Genomic DNA, 23,612 nt, shown 5'->3' with positions numbered 1-23,612 from the left:
TTCACATATTTAGTTTTATGACAATTTTAAATTTTAGACAAAAGTAAATTACCTCGATATTGAATAAACTAATTTTTGCCATCATTTTTTTTTTTACAGCTTTTATCTTTGGGCTTGTTATGTCTTTAAACAGATAGGACAGTGGATAGAGTCAGAAATTGTGGAGGGAGTGGGGAATGACCTGAGGAAAAGACGTCCCAGGTCGGATTCAAACCCAAATTATAACATCCTCTGTATTTGGTTGTGTGCACCAACCACTAAGCTATTTGGGCCCCATTGTTCATCATTCTTCCTTCAGAAAAGTACGTCATAAATTCTGTATCACTTTGGTGTTTTCCTCTGTCCCCCTCTTTCAGATACATGCCACTGTTGCCTAGCAACAGCTTTTTCTAGATGTTTTCACACTATTTCTAAGCAAAAAACCAAGCCTATACCTTTCAGATACAAGAAAGGAGCAAACTGACCCAAAGATTCAGATGATTTTGTGTGTAAATGTTCAGGATGTTCAAAATGTTTTTGAAAGTTCCAGTAGCAGCCACACCATTGGGGTAATCATATATAACTGTTTACAGAGTTACATATTACAGAAGAGCATGTTAAGTGTGCTGGTTTTTGCTTCAGACAGGCTCTGATTTTTTTTTTGATGCGTCTAAAAAACATCATCCTTAGCATCCAAAGAGAACACCGGAAGGTTCCCTCACGGATGATCGCTCACGGAAACGTCTTGGTCTTATATCTCAGTGTTAGAGGATTTGTGGTAGGAAAATTCTTCTGAGCAGAGTTTTGAAGAGAAAACCCGTCTTGTTTAATTTATGTTAGTGTCCCTTTTTATGATCATGCAGATTTAGATTCGTGATCAACTGCATCTGTGTCTTTTCATCACATTTTTCACCACATGCACAGAACCCTTTAAGTACTCCAGGAACATAAACAGGCTTCTAGAAACCAAGTTCTGAGCTTATCCAGATTCTGAAAGCCCAGTTAATGATGCAAAATCAAGATTTTCCAAGGCATACTACAGTGCATGTTAAAAACCTTCTGTAATGTTAAAACACTCTTGACCACTTTAATCAAAACGCTATTGGAAGAAATACTTTTAAAGAAGGTTAGATAAACACATTAATTTTTTCTGTGGAAGTTGTATTGTACTGCGAGAAGAAAAAGTCACATTTGTGTTTTTACCTTGGGAGAAGAAACTTTCTTACTCCTATATTTTTGCTAACTACAAGCAGATTGCAGCTAGAGAAATACAAAGAAGAATTGCAGTGTGATGCTAACAATTTTCCACCATGAACCCTAAACTAGCCGTCATGTTAGCAAACAATGACGTTCACATTCATCTCCTTCCAAGTTGTTTTTCTTGCCTTACAGGCGTCTTTGGGTTTGCCGCATGAACGCAGCCACCGCTTGCTTTGAATTAAGCCATCTAATCTTTTCCCTCCCTGTGAGCACTTCTCTGTTGTCATATTAGCTCACGGGCCTGATGGGAAAATAACTCTGGACCTGAAAACAGTGTTGTGTTCAAGCGCTCCAGGGCTGAAACGAGCTGCTGCCAAATGACTCAATTCAAACACAGCATAGTTGTTGGAGGAGAGAAGAGAATCACGACAGGGCCAAAGTTTATTTAAGCATTTATTTCAACACCTTAATTGTATCTCTATCATATAGTTTATCAGTATATATTGTAATTTATTTCAAAGCAAAACTTTATATATGTATATATTTATATATATACCTTTTATCTCTGCATACTTACTCTCATACTGTATATAGTCAGATTCATTATGCATTTCACTAGACCTAAAATACTCTTTTAAATGATAAGATGTAAGGCTTTCTACACTGCTGCTCAGTCCATTCACTTCTCAGAATAATCCAACAGCATTGAGGCAACTCAGCATGAGAATATCGAGTCATAAACTTCAACTCACACAGAGAAATTAGCTATTAACTAACGTGTTGGCTTCACTGGGGTCATTACACAGCCAGCAGTATAGAAAGCATTCACAGAAAAAAAACCCAGAATGAAACAAAAACAAGGCTTAAAAGAAGAATTGTCTACACTGTTTGGAAGACAGAGATTCTTAAATATGGTTTAAATACTTAATATTATCTTTATTATACTATATTTTCTTGTTAGCATTTTGAAGTCATCATTACATATAGATCTCTAAATGATGTGTTTGCCTCACAGTTGATTTCACTGAAGGGAATGGCTGAACTGGTTTGTTTTTAAAAACCCAGGGCTTTCATATTTCCCTCCATTAAACATCTACAGAATGAACTTCATCAATCGGACAAAGGAAAATGGAAAGTGGGTATTTCTTTTGTAAAGTTCACATGTGAAACAAGGGAAAACATTTGGGATTGTCGACTAGTGAGAAGAAAACAACGTTTCCTGTCCATTATAAATATGTTTTGGAGAAAGGCATCATAAGAGAAAGGTGTAGGTCAGGGAAAGCATTTGGCCACCGACGCAGGCTGACTAACATGTGCGCACAGAATCAGACAGACTCACAGAGGCTGAAGGCTGAGGAGGTCAGGCAGACAGAGAAGCAGTAAAAAGCCCTTTTTGATCACTGCACCTGCTGTGTGAGAGAGAGCGGTCAACGTTATGGCATCAAAGAGGATAGAAAAACAATCCTCTGACCTGTGCTATGGCCATCAACATAAGAGTTGGAGAAGAGTTGATTTGCAGTTTGAAATGACACCCGAACCCTTTTCATGTATTCTCTTTTCAATATAATATTAACAATAAAGGTCATTTCACAACATTTGTATGTCCTCATTATGCACAACTTGAACTCAACCATTATGAATACCCTGAACAGTTTGAAATGAAGGTTTGTGATGAGCACACATGTCCCGTCTTTTGGTGAATCTGTTTAACAAGTCAGATGTATTTTAGTGCTCGCAATGAACAAACATAGAAAGCTTATAGGGGCATCTTTTAGAGAAAATATGGCAATTACAGTATATAAAAAGAATACTATTATCGTCCACCTTTTTCTCTTGCCATCTTTTACAAACAAACCTCTCTCTCTTATTACACCCACTTTGGCTACTGTGCTCACTGCCTTTCGATGCTCTGGTCTGCTTAAAGCTACAAAACTGATGTTGGGATGTGACTCGTGTGTTTCTGGCTCAGACGCAACCAGGAACATTTTATGAGGATTAAGCCTTTAAGCAGAACTTTTTTTCAACTTTTCCGTGAACTCATCTCTGCTGCCTGGCAGCAGATGGTGTGAGAATCCATCTGTCAATGTGTGCGAGACTTTGCAAGTGCGTGTATGTGTGTTTGTCTGTTACAGCACAAAACGGTGTGTTAATTAAATGCCTGTCCATCAAAAGTTTAAAGAATATCTTCAGCTGAAGAGTGTCATTTTCATAGGATCCCTAATTCTTTACCAAAGTCATTTGACACATTTCACACACATTGTCTCTACATGTATAGCAAAATTTCAAGAAAAGACTCCCACCAAACATCAAGCATCCTGTCCTTTCAACACAACCTGCTGATGTGTTCTTCTTTTGCACATCTTCTGTTAATGTTCATCTTTATCCATCTGTTTCTCTCCATGTTTTCATCTGTGACTCACCCATTCTCCCTCTCAGTCTGTGTCTCGGGGAGAAGTCGAGACATGCAAAGGAGAGGAGAGCCGCCTGGGGAGAGAGGGAGGGCAAATGAAGGAATAAGAATGGGCGCAAATGAAATAAAGACGGAGTAAATTATGGGGAATAAGAGGCTGGTAAAGAGGAGAAGATGGAGATGAGATGGAATAACTTATCAAATTATATACATCTAATGAGAAGGGGGATCCATCCAAGCAAACTTGTATGGAAGGAATGAGACACTTTGACTTTCCTTTATCATTTGGTGCTTCCCTTTTGACCCAGTAGCCTTTATGTCTTCCAGAGTCTATCAGTCCTCCCTCACCTGTCTGTGAGTTTCTTTAGTGCCCTCTCGATGTTCATTCGATGACCCACACGTGTCACTCCCAGGTCCAAGAAGTCATCCTTGGTGAGCGAAGGCAGATGTGACCCATCTATCTCATTGTCCATAAAACGCTCCCTGTGTTCACCCAGGTTTAGGTAAGCCAGCCAGTCGGCCACATCGTACTTGGTCCAATAGGGTAAAGGCTTGACAGCAAAGGGTTTGGCTGGGGGGGGAGGGGTGAGATGGGGGTAGTTTAAGCAGGAAGGGCTTGGGGGCAGGTGCATGGGGGAAGAGGCTCCAGAGAGAAAATGTGTGGGAGAGAGAGAGCGGGAGACAAGTAGAGGGTTTGGACTTTGCACTCCGGATGGGGAGAACAGTGGAGGTGTTGAAGTTAAGTAGGGGTCTCCAAGAGGGAGGCCAGGAGAGGGAGGAGTGAGGGGCCCCGGGAATTCAAAGGGGTTGCTGTAGACAGGTGTACTGGGAAGAATGGGAAGGGAGGAAGGTCTGGGAGGGGTGGGGCTCTGCTGTTCGGTGTTATAGATAAGAGGGCTGGGTGCTCTGCGGCGGGAGACTGAGGAACGCATTTCCTTTGTAGGGCTGCACTGGAAATCAAAGGTCTGCCTGCGCATCTTGGAGCGATGTTTTGGTGACGTTGGATACGGGCAGAATGTCGGAGAATGAGGAGGGTGCGAGTGAACAGGGGAGGAAGGCATCTGTGGAGACGGTGAGCGGGTCCAGTTTTGCTGAACCGGGACGTGGGGTGAAGGGGAGACAGACGGGGTGGCAGACAAATTAGGTGTTAGGATCTGTCGGTGCTGCGGAGAGGAGGTGGGTAACGGCGAGGTGGAGCGGCCGGATGGAGGGCTGTGAAAGGCATCCGTGTAGTCAGCAGAATACCTGAGAAAGACAGAAACATTTTCTGTAAGGTTTAGTCTGACTACAAGTTTGTGTCAAAGTGACAGTAAGCAACATGATCATTCCAATGAGAAAAAAACCTTCGCCTCTTCTTCTGCTACTTTATATTACTCTACTTAGCCCCGCCCACCAAATGATACGTCAAACATGCACACCAAATGTTGTCACTCGCAGTTATGACAGACTGAGAGGACAGAAACACAAACCATTTACACATTGACTCTGCAACAGCGCCATACCAAACTTCTGCATCCACTATAAAGACTTTAGATTTTAAAGGACAAGGCCTGAGGTGATGTCACTCATGCAGGGGTCTTTGGAGTCCCACCAATGGTTGTCCCCATGCACCCTAACTCTCAGTCAACTTAATGACAAGTTAAGAGCTGCAGCTGAGACAGGTTTTGACAAAAAACCTTTTGATAAACCAGCACGCCGCAGCCAACTGTCGGTCAGGTCAGATACGCCTCTTATTTTAAATAATGCTCCTTCATAAAATCAAAACAGACGAGTAAAAAAAAAAAAATCAACACACTTGAATTGTGTGCTCAAGACATGAGCTTATCAGACCAATTAATTTGTTTTTCAAACCAGGCAGTAAATTTATATTATAGTTAATTTAGGCTGTTAAAACTGTCTTTTTTTAATGGGTTGTGGATGCGACTAATGCTGCTTCTCCAACCAGCATAAAGTGGACACTGGATGAAATGCTTGATTTTGCACATCTGCATTTGCTTCAATTTCAAACATGGCTTGGTGCGTTACTTGCATATGGTATCTGAGACTGTGTATTAATTGTGTCTCAGTCCCTGATTTCACACATGAACACACACACACACACAAAACCTGCCACCTCTGACGTCACATATTATAATTATACATTACTTCAGATAGATAGATAGATAGATAGATAGATAGATAGATAGATAGATAGATAGATAGATAGATAGATAGATAGATAGATAGATAGATAGATAGATAGATAGATAGATAGATAGATAGATAGATAGATAGATAGATAGATAGATAGATAGATAGATAGATAGATAGATAGATAGATAGATAGATAGATAGATAGATAGATAGATAGATAGATAGATAGATAGATAGATAGATAGATAGATTTTATTTTGAAATCGTGCACTAAGTGATGTAACCTGTGCATGGAAGGAGACTTCGGAGTGTGGCTCCAGTCATCCATGCTCTTCATGCCACTCATCTGCTGCAGCTTGGAGCTCAGCTCATTGATGATGCTCGCCTTTACACCTGAGAGAGGCGAGTGTAGTCTGCGCCCTTCCAACATCATAGCCTCTCTATGCACTCCACCTCCACCTATCTCGTGATCCCCGACTTCCCCCCAACCAACCGACCGAGTATCCATCGGCCTCTCCAAGCAAGCAGCCAGAGCTGAGCTAAAGCCGTCCTCCATCTTGGATCGACTCAGGTTGCGCCTTCTTTCCTCTGCGTAAGCGGCCTCTAACCTCGCATCTTCTGGGTTGATTTGTCTCTGCAGCTGCAAAGGAGCGGGATTGGTGCTGTTCTGCCTTCGCAGCGCTACCGGCAGCCCCCTCCCTCCTCCTTCCTTGTAATGAGTCATCTTTGGAAACACGGGATTTGCCATTTTGGCGCTGTGCACCTCAAAAGTTTGCCCATCTGAGTTTTCACCCTCCCCTCCTCCTCCCCTTTCTCCTCTCATTCCAAGCATTTCTAAATGATGGTCGCTACTGCTGTGACTGTCCAGTTCCTCGATCCCAGAATCCACCACTGCATCCTGCCAGTCCCCGCTCTTGGGCATCACTGTAGAGTGGTGAGTTTGTTCGGCAGTTTTCCCCCCTGCACCGAGGCCAGCTTTGGGCCCAGCCACGCTCATGCTGTGGTCTGAGGATGACGGTGATGTTGTGGTGGTGGAGGCGGTGGCTGTTGCTGTCATGGTTGTAGTAGCGTAAGTCATAGTTGTAGTGAGGGCAGCCATGCCACGGTCCTGGGCCGGCGAGTGTCCACCGACCGAGGAATCGTTGGAGCTGTTGTAGTAGTAGTGAGAGTGGGACACGGGCTGGGGTCTGTGCAGTGACGAAGAGGGCAAAGGTGCAGAAGAGGTGGTGTTGGTGGAGGTGGAGGAAGGGGGAAATATCTGTGGGGATGGATATGATGGAGAGGGAGCAGACTGTGTGAGGTTAGCCACCTCGCTGTCATAGGAGGTAAGGCTGGATCCAGCGGAGTCACCACCCTGTGAGGAGGGTTGGGGGGCATTTGAGGGCTTGGAAGATGGAAGAGGTGGAGGCGGAGGGGGAGCAGCAGAGTGTTGGCGCCTTTGATGATGCTGCTGGGCTCGCTCATTTTTACCGTTTGCAAACTGTAACGGAGGGGGCAAGGGGTCTGCAAAGACAAATTCATCATCTGCGTCTATTGAAGGGGCAGGTGGAGGCAAAACCATCAGTCCAAGACCTCCACCTGCCGCTGCTCTTGCGTCTACCATTCCACCTTCATGTGTCTGTGTTGGGGGTGTTGGGACGGTATACTGAGGGATGTAGGTGGTGTTAGGAGTGCTGTCCATCTGCAGAAACGAAGGTCTCCGGGGTGCAGGTTGAGTTGGAGGTGGAGGAGGTTGGATGGGTGGAGCTGTTCTGCTATCATAAACCTCCTTCTCCCTCTCTCTCTCCCTGGGGCTTTGTGGGTAATACTGAGTTGAATACTGACTCGTTCTGTCCTCTGAGAAGCGAACTCTTAGACCCTCCCTCGATCCTCCCTCCTTTTCTCTCTCCAGCCTCTCTCCACCTCCCCCTCCCAGGCGTAATATCCTCGGTGACTGCGGCCGGCTCAGAGACGCAGGCGAGGTTGTAGCAGTGGGGGAGCTTAGGTGGAGAGACACCGGCGAGGTGTAGGCTGATTGTGTCGGGGTTGCAAAGAGAGAAGGAGTCGGGGTTTGAACAGGGGTTGGGAAAGCTCCAACTGTGGACAGCTGTCGACCGAAGTGTCTCTCCTCTCTGCGAGTTCTGCGGTCATCCTTCAGGGCTCGTTCTCTCGCAGCGAGGGCCAGACCAAGTGGGGACGAGGGGTCCAGAACTTTCCCTGTGAGTGGGTGGATGAAGGTGGTGGTGGACTGGGAGCCGTACATTGAAGGAGCTGACTTTGGCTGGCCGTCCTGACTGAGGACAGGGGAGGAATACTCAGGAAGGCCAAAGGCTGGGGGCATGCTGCTGGAGTAGTTCACATAGTTGTCTCCAGAAAACATGCCCTCGTCTATAGACTTGGAGGGTCGTAGCCGAGGGGTGGGAATCTCCATTTGTGATCCCTGTAAAAGTTGAGTTCTTGTCCCTAATGCTACAATCCCCTCCCCTGCTCCACCTCCTGCTCCACCTCCTGCTTCTCCTTGTATGTCCTCCTCAGATGACAGAAAGAAAGAAGCACTCTTTCTCCTCATATCTCGGAAGCGTTCCCTCTCCCTTCGGGCCCCTCCCTCTCCTCCAAAGGCCGAAGTGAATGTTGAAGAGTAATCAAAGTTTTCCAGGTTTTGTTGCGAGGACACAGATGGAGCAACAGTTGATGAAGGCAAGGTGGCGTTGGATGTAGGTGGCTGGGGTGGCGAGGGGGTAAGAGGTGAAGGTTGACTTGTGTTGGCGATTTCTGTGGTTGCGTCTTCAGAGGCGTGGTCTTCTACATCATGAGACAACTCAGCTTCCATGCTGCTGCCCTGGCTGCTACGCCCACTGCTGCTAGTGGAGGGCGCCTTGACGATGATTGTAGGAATAGGGATGGAGCTCTTCTCTTTGGCTGCACCTCCTTTCCCTCTGTGTTGCCTCAACCCATCTTCCACTTTTGATTGCTTCATCAGAGCTCCTCGTCCACCCCTCCTTGCCGCCCCCCTGCCAACTCCTCCACCCTGCTCGCGGTTGGATACATGCGGGTGATGCTGTGGCGCCTGTTGGGTCTTAGGCTTAGCACTTGTCGGAGGTGTAGCACTGCTGTAGCCTCTACGCAAACCTCCCATTTTGCCACCTCCTCTCCTTGGCGCCTCCTGCTCTCTCGCAACCAGTCCATCAGATTGTCGGCGTAGCGTGGGGACCATCACCTGCTGGTTCACAACACCAGGCCCCCCCCTCTCCCAGCTGGCTGGACCTGGCTGAGAGTGGATCTGGTAGTGTACTTGAGATACAGGTGGAATGGGCATAGCAGGTCCCCTTCCAGGATGAGGGCCTGCAGATAAAGGTGGTTCTGGGGCGGATGTGTTAGGGGGTGGTGGGATTTCTTCTGGTCCTGGTACTGAAAGACTGCGGGCTAGCTTCATGGCAGGCGGGTGGAGGTGCTGCCTTTCCTCCTCTGTTATACCTGGCAGAAAAAAAAAAGAAAAGACAAAAGCAGCTGAAGAGAAACACGTACAGCATATCCTACGAAAATCCTTTCTTGGAGATGTATCTTACCGATAGATTTTTGTCTCATCATGACTGCATGCTGGCCATGGCCTGGTTGAAAATGAGCTTGGTTGTAGCCGAAACCTGATCCGTGCTGCACCATGCTCACTGACACCTGCTGCTCGTAGGGTTGCTTCCGTTGTAGAAGCGCATTTTGAAAAGGAAGCATAAGAGGATTTGGAGGGAAAAAGGGAGGAAAGAGAGGAGATAAAACATCTACTCAGATATAATCCAATCGAACTGACGTTGCTGTTAATGCTGATATTGATTTGATATACAGTGTAATGCAAGACAGAAAACGCAGTCAGCCTTGCTATAAGTGTATCAGGCAGGGAGAGCATACTGTAGATGAATGGACTCATCCTGAATCACACATAACAATTTCTTTTTGCTGTGGGCGGTCCATTGTCAATCATTTTTTGCAAAGTGCTGTGAAAGCAGGAGAAAACATACAGCAAAAAAAATAAAGACTTTTGCTGCTTTTGAGATAGGAAGCTTGCATTAGTCACTTCTATGACTAAATATGTGCTACATCCTAAAGCACTTAAAAAATACTTAAAAATAGGGGATCAGAGCTGCTCAGTATTTCTTTAATATTTCGCAGTTAGAGGAAATTGAGTTTTCAAAAAATCCAGCAGGAGCCAGAAATACAGTAATGAACAAACTAGGACCATTTCTGTTCAATTCCCAGCAGTACCTCTGTGGAGATGTTGGGAACAATACTCTTGCTTCGGTCCCTCTTGCCCCCATGACCTCTTTGGCCCTGGTTGTCTGGTGTAATAGTGTGCTGGGCAGCAGCCAGGATTTCATCCAGTTTATCTTAAACAAAGACAGAAGAGACAGAAGGGATAAGTGGAAAAAAGAGACATGGGGAGGTAGTAAGAGGGAGAACAAATAAGGGCAGAATCAAAAATGATTTCAGTGAGCATCCTCCTGTCCCCGCAAAGTAAAAACAACAACAATAACCGTATACAGTGTGATGAGCAGCAAGAGCGATTTCTTACTTAGGGCCATCTGATAGACCGTTCTCTTCTTATCAGGAGCCTGAGAGGACTCGTATTCTGAAGAGGGGGGAGAAAAAAAAGAGAGCATCAAACAGGCTGACTTTTAATTAGAGCTAAGGGGCTGATATGGGTAAAGATAACGGCTCATATTCACCTGCTTTCTTTTTCCAAGGAGATGCAGCTGTATCATGCATAATCAGGGAAACAGAAAATTAGGTGTGACTCGAAGTGCGGTGCATAGTCTTGTGTATTTTAGCAGATGCAAGTGTGAGATACATACTCGAGAAACATGTGATGGTGGAAATACTGATGTGGTGATAGGGATGAAAATGAGGATGGAAATGATAATGAGAGCACACGAATCCATGACTCTCCCACCTTTGTCCACTGATTGCAGCAAATTTGGTTGAGGAGAAAAGAAATAGGGGCAATTTATGATGACAAATCAATTCAGACAGACAAGTCATGTTATTGCTTTTATAATCCTCTTCTTTCTTCCCAATAGGTTATATCAAAAGTAAAAGGAAAGCTTTTGCCTTAACATTATTTAAGGAAAAAGCTATGAAATCACACATAGATTTTATTTTCTCTCTCTGCATAAACTTATTCAATATTTAATGTTGTGTTTCACTAATAGTGGCCAGAGCTTACCCACAATCCTGTAGAAGCTGTTAACCCATCTAAAATGCTTTTTCAAATGTTACACCCTGTTGGGCTATAAACCATTTTTCTAATTCTTTCCAGACCTCCCTCCTCTGTATTCTTTGCATTCAGTCCTTTGTCCCCTCTTACCCATGTCTTCCAGCTCTGATGTCATCGACTTGGATCGCAGGGCAATGGCAGGAGGAGTCAGTCTTTTAGTTTGCTGCGGGGCTGCCAAGGGAAGCAAACCAAATGCAGACTTAATGTTTAGTATTCTCATATAAACATGCAGTCACCAGTGACAACCACATTGCAACACGCCGCCAAGTGATGTAAACATGCAATCAGCTTAATTGTTACACCATAAACACAGGATGATGGTAATGACTTACAAGGAAAATTTGACTCTCACCTCTCTTCCGAACAGTGTCCTCCAGTTCAGGGTTTCGAGCAACCATCACAACTTTCACCATGAGACTGTTACCGCCCTGTCGGATCATGTTGACCACCTGCCTGTGGCCGACTTTCACCACATTCTGGCCATTTACCTGACGAGCACAAAAACAAAAAAACACCAAGGACTGAAACACCAAACTCTGCTTTGCTTCAGTAATACAGCTTTCCCATGTTTACCATGTTGTGTAGCTTTAACTCCAAACACACATGCGCGCAAACACACACACACACACACATGTATTTGAAGTGATTAGGAGGGGAGCAAGAGCAATCCATGCAGCCACTACAGTACATCATAATTACAATAGCTTGGACAGCCACATAGATATGACTCATATCAGGTTGAATACTAATTAGCAGCATGTGTCAGCTTTAATGGAGGTTAGATAATCACAATTTTTAGAGCTTTTAAAAGGTACAAAATGTGCAAAGTTGCTGCCTGTTCCAATGGTGCTGATGAATAACAGCCACAAGTGTAGCCATTTCTCATCAACTCTGGTTAAAAATACCCTACGTACAAAAATATATTCTTAGTAACAATGGCCCAATGTGCACATGTATTTAATAAACAGCAACACAAATAACAGAAGACATGTTAACAATGTTCCACTGTAAGTTGCATGTTGACAAATCTCTTCAAAAAGAGGGTAAAATATCCTGGAACATGTTTACATGAGCCAAGAGGAAGAAAGTTTTTTTGGGGGCTGTTTCTACTTTGATTTAGCCTGCCTGTGCTTCTTGTAGCTTTTTGGACTTAGTGCAGGTGCAAGTCCATCAAATCTCTGTAAGTGAGAAAAAGTGTAGTGTCTGTTTTACAGCTGGGCTTTCTCTGTATGATTTGTCAACAGCTTTAAATTAAAAAGGAAAAGCATGTTGTCAGTAATGGGTCCTTACCTCAATGAGGAAATCTCCCATCCTCAGGCCTGCCCTCCAGGCCACACCCCCCTCATCGACAGACTCCAGGTACTGCAACGCGGGGAATGCAGGGGTCGGAGTGAATTCCTCTATGGGAGTCTGAGCTGCAGAGAACGAGACCAGAGGGATGACCATGAGTGGACTGGAGTATAAACATGCACATGAAAATAAGAGAAATAGCTCATGACACTGGAAATAATGTGTGTGGAATTCTTCATCTACCTTTGGCTCCTCTAAGCACAAAGCCAAATCCCTCATTGTCTTTCTTCTGAAGGAGCACTGTCTTCTCCTTAATGATGTAGTCACTTACAGAGGGAGCAGAGGAGAAAGGGAATAGAAAGACAAAAAAGAGAGGTTTGAAGAGAAAGAGGGCTATACGACTTCTACAGCAACAGAAAGCTGCTATTGTCATGCAAATAAAGCATTTTATGAACGATGAAAACAGCCACACTGCATCACATTATGAAATCACACTGCAGCAAAGGAAAGGTTGGCTTAGGTGTCATACAACAAGTAGACAAAAGGGTTGAGGGCAGGGGTACAGTTAGTGTCACAATAGGAGGGAGAGAATATGAGATGACATCCTGTACTATGGGGTAATCCACGCAGACAAGCACTGGGCCAGAGGGGGAGTGGCACATTAGAAACATGTGCACATTATACACTTCAGTGATCATGAAAACTTTGAAATGCTCCAAAATCACTGTATCAGTTTTCACCACCTCTGGCAGCTTTTGCAAGGATACTGCTTTACAGACTGCTGCGTACCACTGCCGGTCATACATGACACTTCAAATTATGTACAAGAGGGAGTCAGACAAGCGTCTTATCTGCCTCCGCAAACAGCTCCTCTTGCTCAAAGCCTGCAGATCACAGACATTGGTGATGCAATCTTATTATGCTGGAGTAGAGTAACAGCTGGTCCAGCAAGCTCCTTCATTATTTTATTACCATGTCTGCAACTTTTGGCTAAGCTGCTTTACAACCACTATAGGAATGGTTAAATGGACTGTACACATGCAGCCACATCTCATGACTCATTTCTAGACCTGACTTTCTAACAATGTGAATTCACACTGGTTCTGTTGGAGCCCCTGCAGCTTGAGCAGGGCTGAACGATTTAAGAGGAATTATGGATATTTCTATCCAAGACGGCTCATTTCTGAGTTAGATTGTTCCCCCAAAAACCTAACCGAAAAAAAATTCCTAGAAAGGCTGAGCATTGGTTTGAGTTCTCAGTCAAAAACGTGTCTTTATTTATAGTTATGTTTGACTGCCAAAGTAAAGCAGTGAGAAGGCTCTGCGTTTATTCAAGGATATAATTGACTCTTTTCTAAACCCCACCCTCCTTGGTTACTGTTACTAAGTTGGACAACATTTCTTGTAGCTGGGGTCCTTCCTATTTGAAACAATTGAAAATACCAAGATATATTTTTATATCTAATTGATTTGATTCTTTCAGAAACTTGGCCTCAGTGACATAATAAAGACAGATACTGTACAGTTTGGGTGTATATAATAACTCCTACGCAAACATGTAAAAATCAGTAAAAATGTGATTGATGTCTAATGCTAGTCATATATCAGCTAATAGCTGTCCTTTATGGCTGCTGCAAGCCGTCTCATGTCTACTAACTTTCCTCTGCAACTCTGAAATACCATCGCAATGTTAGCAAAAGAGTCTTTTACAGACATTTTTGAATTATGTGAACAATTTTACAATCACAGCAGCAATATCCATTCGTGCAAATGCTACATATCCACACTAAAAAGACTGAAGTCGCATTTACTGTCTCTGGAGTTCATGTGCTGCTGGGAAGGTAAAGTAATAAAAAAACTAAATTATTAATATAAAATCCACTATATTGTTTTGAATATTCGTAATATAACCAATGACAAAAACATTCCTTTTAGGGAACGAGATGGAAAATACTCCTGGATTACGATGTCAAGATTTTACTTATAAGTCACTCTGTTCAGCAACAGAATTAAGGTCACAATTTTATTGCTACACACTAAAGTTTTGTCTTCCCAGAAGTAGCCTAGCAACGGTGGCTATATGAGGGGGCTATCTGATTGGTGGTCAGAAGACCAATCAGAGCCAACAAACCGTCAATTTCAACTGGGAATACTGTCTTTGATCTTTTTCCATCAGAATAGAAAATTAGGTTGAATTGTTGAAAAGTAATGAGAGGCCATGAATGTTCATGTTTTTTTTTCACAGTAGGGTTAAATGTTTCAGACTCTGCTTGCTCTCAGGATGGAACATAATCTACCTTTTTTTTGTTTTGTTGTTGAAGTCAGTTTAGGCCAAATGCTAAGCATTGCATCTAACCTTTACGATCTGTAACCAAAACCAAAAAAAAAGAAAAAGCTTTTTGCATTGCAAAAAGGTTTGCAAAAAGATGTTTTTTAAGAGTAATTTGCAATAAAGCCACTTTAAAAATGTCAAAATCTGGAGGTTGTAGGAAGCCGCCTTAAATTTTCCAATGTCTGGCAGAGCCGACATCTTTCTGCCTCAATTACTCATGAAACACCCGTGTGAATTCTGGTACTAAAATAACAATAACAGTAGAATATTATATCCCACACTCTCTTTCAGCAGATATCCAGTAAGGTTTTGTGTATTTAATCCAGCAGAGCATGTAATGAAGTTTGGTCGTGGAGCCACAGAGGTACAACAGAGTCATGAGCGATGGCCTGCAGGCCTGGAGATACAGACTTTAGACACCAGATGATTGCTAGTTTCCCCTACTGAGGTCCGTTCCCTTGTGAGTTCTCCATCAATGTTACTGTTTCGCCAACGCTCAGCCGCCTTCCAGCCATCTGCTCCTCACACCTCATTCCTCTTTCTCTCACCCTGTCCTCCATCATGCTTTCCATCTCTGAGGATCAAAGTAACACGGAGTGGGTGGCCCGATCTTTTGGGCTCCTTATCCATGTTCTTATATATAGAGGGGGATACATGTCCTGTGCTGGTTGGCCACTTTGGTGGCTTGTGGTAACACTCTTGATTTAATTTATGTACTAAAAGCTATTGCACTTTTCTGTCAGCACATTGACCACTACTGCTTGGCTAATTAGAGCCATAAAAAGCTTAAACGCCCCTGCTTAATCCCTGTAGGCTGGTAGGACACAATCTCTTTGAACTGGCTGCATTAAAGCTGGAAGCCTACAAGAGACCAGAGTTATTATGTTCCCTCCTGAGTCATCCTCTATTCTATGCACAATTACGAAGAAAAAAAAAAGCTTTTTAACCATTCATGTGCTGAGTGTACATGCAGAAAGGCTGGCTATGTGGGGACAATACCCTCTCACCACAAGTGAATAACACGATGGATGTCAGTGACAAGGTAGATGGAGATGTAGTAGGTAGATGAGCAGGGCATATTCATTAACAAATGCACAGGACAGATACTCCCACAGCTTTGAGTACTGTGACGTATACACTTATATGTGAGAAGCACATATATTTCAGTCAGTGTATATAGTCGCATGCACATACTGACATGCACAAAAACGAACGGTATCTCAAATTAGAGCTTGAGAGGAGCTGATAAACTGCACTGTTGCGGTGTATTGACTTCTTCACTTTCATCCTTCTGGACAGTCAAAAGACGTCACATTTTAATAACATAAAAGCAGACATAAAAAGAAATGGGATGTGACAGCAGCATTTTTTTTTTTTAAAGGAGCAGATGTAAATGGTAAGTCCCGGTGAATGAAAAATATCTGCTTGAAGACATCATGACTCAAAGAGAATGAAATACACCCACACTGTCTGACTGAAATGCATCAATATGTGCTCCCCTTCATGCACTAACACTCACACACACAGCATTCATAGACACACGGGAGGAAGACACGGAAATAAACATGCTGCAGAGTCTCCATTCAATAGCCACTTTCATCCCACGGATATTCACATGCAGAAGAAAAAAATGAGAAATCTAAGACACTCGCAAACTCAGAGACACACGCACACACACAGAATACATAGCTTATTAATCTGTCTTTGAAAAGGCACGGCCTCTCAATAGCATCATCTACCTCTCCCCTCTCTCCATTGTCCTCTCCTCACATCCATAGCCAGCCAATGAATGAGGAAACAGCCGCTACCTGTAAATGAACCACACGCTCCTGTTTCTGGGGCCCAGTGACGGCCACGAAGAAGAGAGGGAGAGAGAGAAATCTCTCTCTCCGCATCCCCCCATTGCCATGTCCCCCCCTCCTCTCTCTTGCGCGCGCTCTCTACCACCACCACCGCCGCCACCTCCCTCCGCCCTCCTCCCCTCTTCCAGCTCGAGCTCAGCCGGAGAGAGAGTCGCGAGAGTGGAGGAGGAGAGAGAGAGGTGGGAAATGAGCGGGAGAGAGGGAGAGAGAGAGAGAGAGAGCGACGGCGTGCTGGTCTGCAACCCGCATACTTCAGACAAGCGACTGACAAGGTGAAGGAAAGACAGACAGAGAGAGAAAACCAGCCATTATCATAACAAGGAGTGAGTGTGTGGTTCGTGCGTGTGCTGGAACATGACAATGAGAGGTTTGGCTTGAAAAATAAGGGAAATGTGGAGATGTATTTGCGGGGTGGGGGTGCGGGGGATGGGTAACACGACACCAGGAAAGTGCTCGCATTTGCACGTCCACTGACTGGTGTATCACAGATATACTAACAGCTGATTCCCTGGATCGACTCACACACACATTTTGGAAAAACTTTCCCCCCTCCCTTTCTCTAAAGCAGATCCATCCATTAGCATACAGGCGGACAAACACTCCTGCCCTCTCAATCTCTCTCTGAAATAGTAATTGACATTCTCCCTGCAGTGAGGGGAACTCGCTCCGAATCACCTTGCTCTTAATTGAGCACCACTTCACCATGCTACAGCAATTACATTTAACCAACTTAGCTCAGGTAATATAACCCCAGTGGCTGCTATTTGCATTTAGAACACAGTAAAGCTGCATTAAAGTAAATGCCGTCTTTGAATGACAGTCAGAGCTGCTCAGTACAAGGGTAATGTCAGCTACAGAGTGTAAAAGGCTGTAATACCTCCGGGCTGGCGACTGGTAGGTCCCTCTATCTAGCTGGAGGACCTAACCAGCGCTTGATGTTTCAGCCTCCTTATGACTCATCAGCAGGATGATGTATAAAGACACACAGGCTTTTTTACATCCACTCTAACTCTCAAGCAAACATGCACAGCTCCGTAATACTCGGTTGCAGCTGCCCATGGCTGAGCTGCCACCTCAGACATATACCATGGAGGAGGAGAAGAGCCCTGCTCTACCTTTCATTATAACATTATTGTGTTCGGAGTAAACAAGACACAAGAGAGGAGAGAGAGCCATGTTGATTGAGGTATCAAAATGACAAGTGCGCTTGTATGGTGGAGCCAAAAAGGGGCATAGCTGAAAATGACATGGCAGCTCTTCAGCGCCAACGTGTTCACAGCAAAAAACAATAGAGAACAAGCAGTGTTCAGAATCAGCCGAAAACAGACACATACTGCACAAAGGGAGACACGGAGGCCCAATAGGTGAAACAATAGAGCACAAACACAGACAACTCACAAACAAGCGTGTCTACTGTACCAGTCAATCACTCTGACTGGCCTCACAGTGTTTCTTTGCAGCTCGGTTGCTGCCCACACTCATGTGAGGGAGAGCTATATCAGAGGCTGCAGCTGATAAGATTTCACCAAAATATTTCCTATTTCCTGAGGTCTGTCTCATCATACATTGGATGAGAAGTCATGGGCAGTTTGACACATCATTGGGCAGAATATACGCGATGCTTTCTCAGCAATTTCAAAATGCAGTTTATTTTGTTCTTTAAAGACAGCAGACTTGGATTACAGCACGATTTAAAGGTTATAAGGTAATATGGATTATGGCGACTCTTCTTACCTGGGCCCATCAGTGCCGTCGTACGCTCCGACAGTGACGTTACGGAAAAGCTTCCTCTTGGCTTTCTCACTTCGCGTTTCTGCAAAGCACCACATATGCTCAATTTAAATTCATCTTCCGTCATGACACCTTCTCTGTCTTTTTTTTGCCCGAGTGTTGTGACTTCAGCACAACACGCAAATGAATGAAATATGTTAACACCTTGTTTTTTTCCTGTCTGGTACATAACATATGGTTTTCTTACTGTGTGAGCAGTGAGAAAAAAAGAGTAAAGCGCTTTACATGTGCAACTCTTTTCTGCAGGAGGGCTTACTGGTAAACATGAATGTGACATGTGTTGTGTGTTACAGTGACTTAAAGGATAATTCCAGCCTGAGGGAGTATGTCACCCATTTTTCAGTGTGCATTTTTCCACTCTATGTGCGCTTTCTTGTGATGATTGTGACTTACCATACCAACTCCTGACATCTTCAACTTAATGTAAGTCATATCGATATCAATCATTTTAAAAATCATTTCATAAAATGTATTATTATTATTATTATAAAATTATTTGAAAAAATAAATAAATAGGGAAAAACTATTTCAAGCACAAGACTTGTGAGGATGATAATGCACTACTATTAACACGTTGATCAACACACCCTGAAAACAGATTTATATTTCACATGGACAAAACAGCAATTTAAAGTTACTTAGAGAAGATTTTACCTGGTTATGAAACACACTGAAATGAATACTTATTCCTTAATATGACCTATTAAAGCAAATAAGACCATCAGTGACTTCACTGATAACTTCTATATGTTGTTGTTAATGCCTGAAATAGCTGCTAGAGGGTAGGTGTCAGAGGAAGTCATTAACAGCTGGCTGAAGGAGGATGAAGATTTTTGGTTGGTTAAAACACTATTTACGCATGTACGGGACAAAATCAGTAGAAAATAATTGGTTTGGTTTTTCTACATTGGGCACCAAAATCAACAGGAACCACCAATTCCTCACAGGAGCTTTAAAAATAATTATAAGCTGAAGCTTTAACTCATGTTGACTTACCTGTTCGGTTATTGACACCTGCCACCTCTTCCACGCAGTCTGAAGGAAACCATCCGGTACGACCTTTCACTGTTCCCTCCCAGTATCCCCCCTCTCCTACACTTAACACTGAGACAGACAGAGAAACCAACAGAAACAGATGCACATCAGAAAACATACATAGATGATTATTGTTTCGTATTCTTTTGAAATACAGTGACACAAACTCTTACACAGCATTTGTATACGTCTCTCTCTCTACATTCTTTGCTTACCTTTCATATAAAACCATTGTCCAACCCTCTGAGCACTGGGAGAAACTGAGCTATGCTTCTCATTTCTCTTGTTTGAATCCCCCCTTACACAAACACCTTTTCTGTTGATATTTTAGATACAGGAGGTTGTATTTTTCTTACTGCAGACACTACATCAGTTTATCTGCAGTTGAGATGAGTTTATGTTTTCATCTCTTTAAAGTTTCCAATCTCTATAACACATTTTCAGGTCAAGTGTTCAAACTGCAGAGTTTTCTCAAGTCTCCATATTTTACCATTTAACTCCGTCTCACCTTTGACTTTGTCTCCTTTGCTCAGCGAGAGCTCTCTGTCTCCAGTAGCAGAGTGAGCACGAGTGGCCATATAAACCCGCCCTGGCACGGCACTGTACATACGCTTCATCTGACCTCCGCCGCTGCCTGCTGAGGTTGCACTGCAGAGGGAATGACAGGGAGAGAGCGAGAGAGAGATAAGATGAGTGTTGCACACTGTGGGAAACAAGTCAAACAAAGTGAGACAACATACAGCTTGACAGGCTCCATCAGAAAATGTTGGCTTTTGAGTCACACTGACAAGTCATACCAAGAGAACAAACGCCTGCTGCTATTTTTGTATTGACAGTGTCTAGCATGTAATACATATTGTAAGTCCTTTAGAAAGGGTGTGCCTCAATTCTGTGCTGCAGTGATAGTCTAAAGTTAAATCTGTTGGGAGTTAGTATGTCAGATATTATTGTGTTAACAAAATGTCATTAAGTATATAAGGAATAAGAGGTAATGCAAAGCATGTCAAGCTTCTATTTCAGGATCACTCATTTTCAAATAGATTATAAAACACATTTGTCATATAGTATATACATGTTGTCATACCTTAGATTTTTTGGGGATCTTTTTTTTTTTTTTTTAAGAGAACAAAAGAGTCCGGTACCCTGAACCTGCAAAATTAATTTAATTCCTGTCAGCCTCAGCTGTTTCTTGTGATATTTAAGCTCACACATGTGCCATATTAAGATGGCGAACAAGTAAACATCAGCATGTCAAAATTGTTATTGTAAGCATGTTAGCATGCTGATGTTAGCGTTTATCTCAGAACTGCTAGCATAGCTGTAGATGCTTGAAAAGTTTTGCATATTTCCTAATTGTCTGGGGCTCTTGCATAGTTAACCAGCACATTCTTCATCTTGTTCAGGTCATAATTAGCCCCGCCGTCTCTTTTATTTTGCAGGTTGACAATCTCAATCCAAACCCTTCATAAAATGACATTGCTGTATTTACAAAAAGTACCTATTATGCAACTGGGCCACAAACAGCCTTTTTCACGTCTCATCCAGCTAGATTTAACCTTTTCGACATACCGGTACTCCTCTGCATCAGTGAACAGTCAGAGGTGAGGAGCAAAAACATAAGGAAAACACTTCATTAACAACCAAAACAATATGCACACGACAACCAGTGCCCCCCTGAGGGGTCTGATGACCCCCCCACAAACACACACACAGCTGGCTGGACCTGCTCGTGGTCTAGGGACCACAACACAATCTGAAGTCAAACTCCGATCTGAAACCCCGACATAAGCTGTTAAACCTTCAACCTCAACCTCATCCCCACCCATCCCATACAACTATCACCTTTCACACAAGTCCATGGACACAAACCTACCCATCCATCCTATTCATATATACACCTCTCATTCTTACCAGCCACCTTCTTGAAAGCTTTCAAATTAAGCACATTTCTTTTTTCTTTTCTGTGTTATTTATTATGTTTTTGCTATTTTGTTTTGTCCCTTTCATCTGATTACTGCCAGGCTGTCTTTATTGTTTTCCCTCTGTGTTTGTCACTGTCTTGCACTTTGATGGTTTAACCTTGTCTCACAATGCATTTTTTCCCATTTTATCGCATACTGTACAGTTGATGGCATTTGGACATTTAGAATCTTTAAAAGTCCCATTTATGCACACAGTGTGGCTACTTGCCACAGCCTCCTTACCCTTGTCTGCCTCTTGGCTGTCGTTGCCTCTCCTCTGTGTCACTTTGCCCTCCTCTCCCTCTGGACGGGGAGCGAGTCCGAGTTCTGGGGCTGCTGGAGCTTCTCATACCTATGGAGGCTCTTCGTTGGCCCTTTGGAAAAACACCCACAGAGTCCCACAGAGAGAGTCAAAACTGAGCCTGTAGATTATTGTAAGTACAAGACAATGTAATAGAACAAGCAGTGCAATATCATAAGAAAGCTAATCTAATATTACAAAGCTCAGCAGATTAGAATCCATCTAAGGTTCCTTAGTACCTGTACTGGATTGGGATTGGTTGCAGTCTTGTTGGGCTGGGCCAGGGGGTCAGATTGGGTCATGGTGTTATCACTGTTAGCGCGCAGGAGGGGGTGAGTATGAAGTGAGGGGAGAGGCAGGGTGTGGGAGCTCTCTTTGCGCTTGGGAACATACTTTGGCGATTCCAAAAAGGGCACTGGTGGTGTGAGGATTAGGAGTGAGGAGGCAGAGGTTGATGAGTCAGACGGTGGAGAAAGTGAGGAAGGCGGTGTAGTTTGATGTGACGGGATAAAATGGAGGGAGGAATTAGGTAAGATTGTTAGGGGGAAAGAAGGGAAATTGAAAGGGCTAAAAAAAATAAATCATAGATAAAAAAATGCAAGGTGGAGACAGAGGAGGCAGTATGGCACAAGAGCTTACCTATGTCAGAATCTTTGTGGTTTTTGATGATTTCCCCAAGTTCAAAGTGACCAGACAATACAGCGAGCTGCGAACACACAAAAAAAAAAAAATTGAGAGATTATTGTTCTAGCTAGTGCTATCATGATTTTTCACACCTTGTTGTAAAAAAAATGTTGTTGAAAGCTTATTAAAACAGGCAAATTGAGTCTGGAAAAAATGAATTCAGCAAAATGATCTGTACTTAAAGATTTACCTGAAAAGGGGTCTGACCATGCTTGTTCTTTGCCTCCTTATTTGCTCCCCTATAGAGAAGAACGCGGACACAGCTTTCCTGATCATTCATAGAGGGGGGAGTAGAGGTTAACACCAACCACATTGGAAAATCAAGCATCGACTGATCATGGTGAATATATTACATATTGAGGATCTGTTTTCATACTTGCCTTGTTGTACAATGCAGAAATGTGAAGAGCAGTGTTCCCTGAGGCATTTTGAGAGGAGGTGTCTGCCCCATAAAACAGCAGATGTTCCAAGTGCTGGGCAAAACCATTCTGGCACGCCTTTTAATATAGCATGTGATAGATATATCCACAAATTGTGAGTATAAGAAAAGAGAATCAAGTTAAAGGGATTTCATTTGGGACTGTTGTGTTCAATCAAATTTGTCAGAAAGGGGAAAGATATTGCAAAAAAGAATTTCACCCAAAAGAAAGGAAAACAATACGTCTAAAACTCACATTTAGAGCCATAACGTCTCTTACAAAAACAGGTCAGAGCAAATGAAAGTGCACCATGGTGTGAAAAGAAAAACACACATTTAAGTAACTGAAATGAGCCTTCAGCAGCCTGAGAGGTTTCCTCATATTCTTCTGCAGGGACCAAAATATCACAAGATAAGTACGAAATAAAGAACGATAACACACAGCATGGCAAAACCAAAATAAAATACCATGACAACCAGCTCATAGCACAAACAGATTTAACAGAATGTCACAGAGAAAGATCGTAGGCAATGCACCCATATCTACGGTATGAAGGAGATTATATGGACTCAGCCTGAGATGAGCCACATTTGTACATGTTAAATGACACACATGTTCACTTCTACATCATAATCATATCACATTTCTCAGTGCCTTTGCCTCTGAAAGGCTGGTAGGTGTGATGCCATGGTAGGATGAAGGGTACCTTATGTACTTCTTCCATTCCAAACTCCTCTTCATCCCTGTGCTATGGAGAGAGACAAGGAGGGGAGGAAGCAGAGAAAATGGAGAGACGTGTGAGGAAGAAGCAGAGAAGAAGGAAGGTGACAAACTGCTGAGAGAGACTGAGGGCGATGGTTCATGACATGAGATGAGACAGGGAAGTGATGGTGCATTGCTTAATTTTCGTGGACGGAGACGAGGACAAGAGATGCTTCACATGGAAACATGACAGGAAACCATGAGGATGATA

General features: G+C 43.3%; 1 protein-coding gene across 5 annotated transcripts in view; it reads right to left on the bottom strand.

The window, feature by feature from the left end:
- Window positions 1–1,619: 1,619 nt before the first annotated feature.
- LOC306817322 (SH3 and multiple ankyrin repeat domains protein 1-like) overlaps window positions 1,620–23,612 on the bottom strand; it is a 56,635-nt gene continuing 34,642 nt past the window's right edge. For all 5 annotated transcript variants that reach the window (XM_079334105.1, XM_079334106.1, XM_079334107.1 and 2 more), the window contains 20 exons: window positions 23,346–23,387; window positions 22,601–22,717; window positions 22,411–22,488; window positions 22,176–22,242; window positions 21,776–21,951; window positions 21,479–21,609; window positions 19,783–19,922; window positions 19,236–19,343; window positions 18,183–18,261; window positions 12,498–12,580; window positions 12,255–12,379; window positions 11,317–11,452; window positions 11,055–11,135; window positions 10,417–10,443; window positions 10,263–10,319; window positions 9,956–10,077; window positions 9,268–9,391; window positions 6,007–9,175; window positions 3,938–4,834; window positions 1,620–3,663 (listed from right to left, as the gene is read on the bottom strand). In XM_079334105.1, the coding sequence (XP_079190231.1) occupies window positions 3,612–3,663; window positions 3,938–4,834; window positions 6,007–9,175; window positions 9,268–9,391; window positions 9,956–10,077; window positions 10,263–10,319; window positions 10,417–10,443; window positions 11,055–11,135; window positions 11,317–11,452; window positions 12,255–12,379; window positions 12,498–12,580; window positions 18,183–18,261; window positions 19,236–19,343; window positions 19,783–19,922; window positions 21,479–21,609; window positions 21,776–21,951; window positions 22,176–22,242; window positions 22,411–22,488; window positions 22,601–22,717; window positions 23,346–23,387 (5,811 nt within the window). In that variant the 3' untranslated portion in view covers window positions 1,620–3,611. The remainder of the gene's footprint in view (window positions 3,664–3,937; window positions 4,835–6,006; window positions 9,176–9,267; window positions 9,392–9,955; window positions 10,078–10,262; window positions 10,320–10,416; window positions 10,444–11,054; window positions 11,136–11,316; window positions 11,453–12,254; window positions 12,380–12,497; window positions 12,581–18,182; window positions 18,262–19,235; window positions 19,344–19,782; window positions 19,923–21,478; window positions 21,610–21,775; window positions 21,952–22,175; window positions 22,243–22,410; window positions 22,489–22,600; window positions 22,718–23,345; window positions 23,388–23,612) is intronic.

This window comes from Symphodus melops, assembly GCF_947650265.1.
Source record: "Symphodus melops genome assembly, chromosome: 21".
Taxonomy (NCBI): domain Eukaryota; kingdom Metazoa; phylum Chordata; class Actinopteri; order Labriformes; family Labridae; genus Symphodus; species Symphodus melops.
This window is presented reverse-complemented; position numbering and strand designations above follow the sequence as displayed.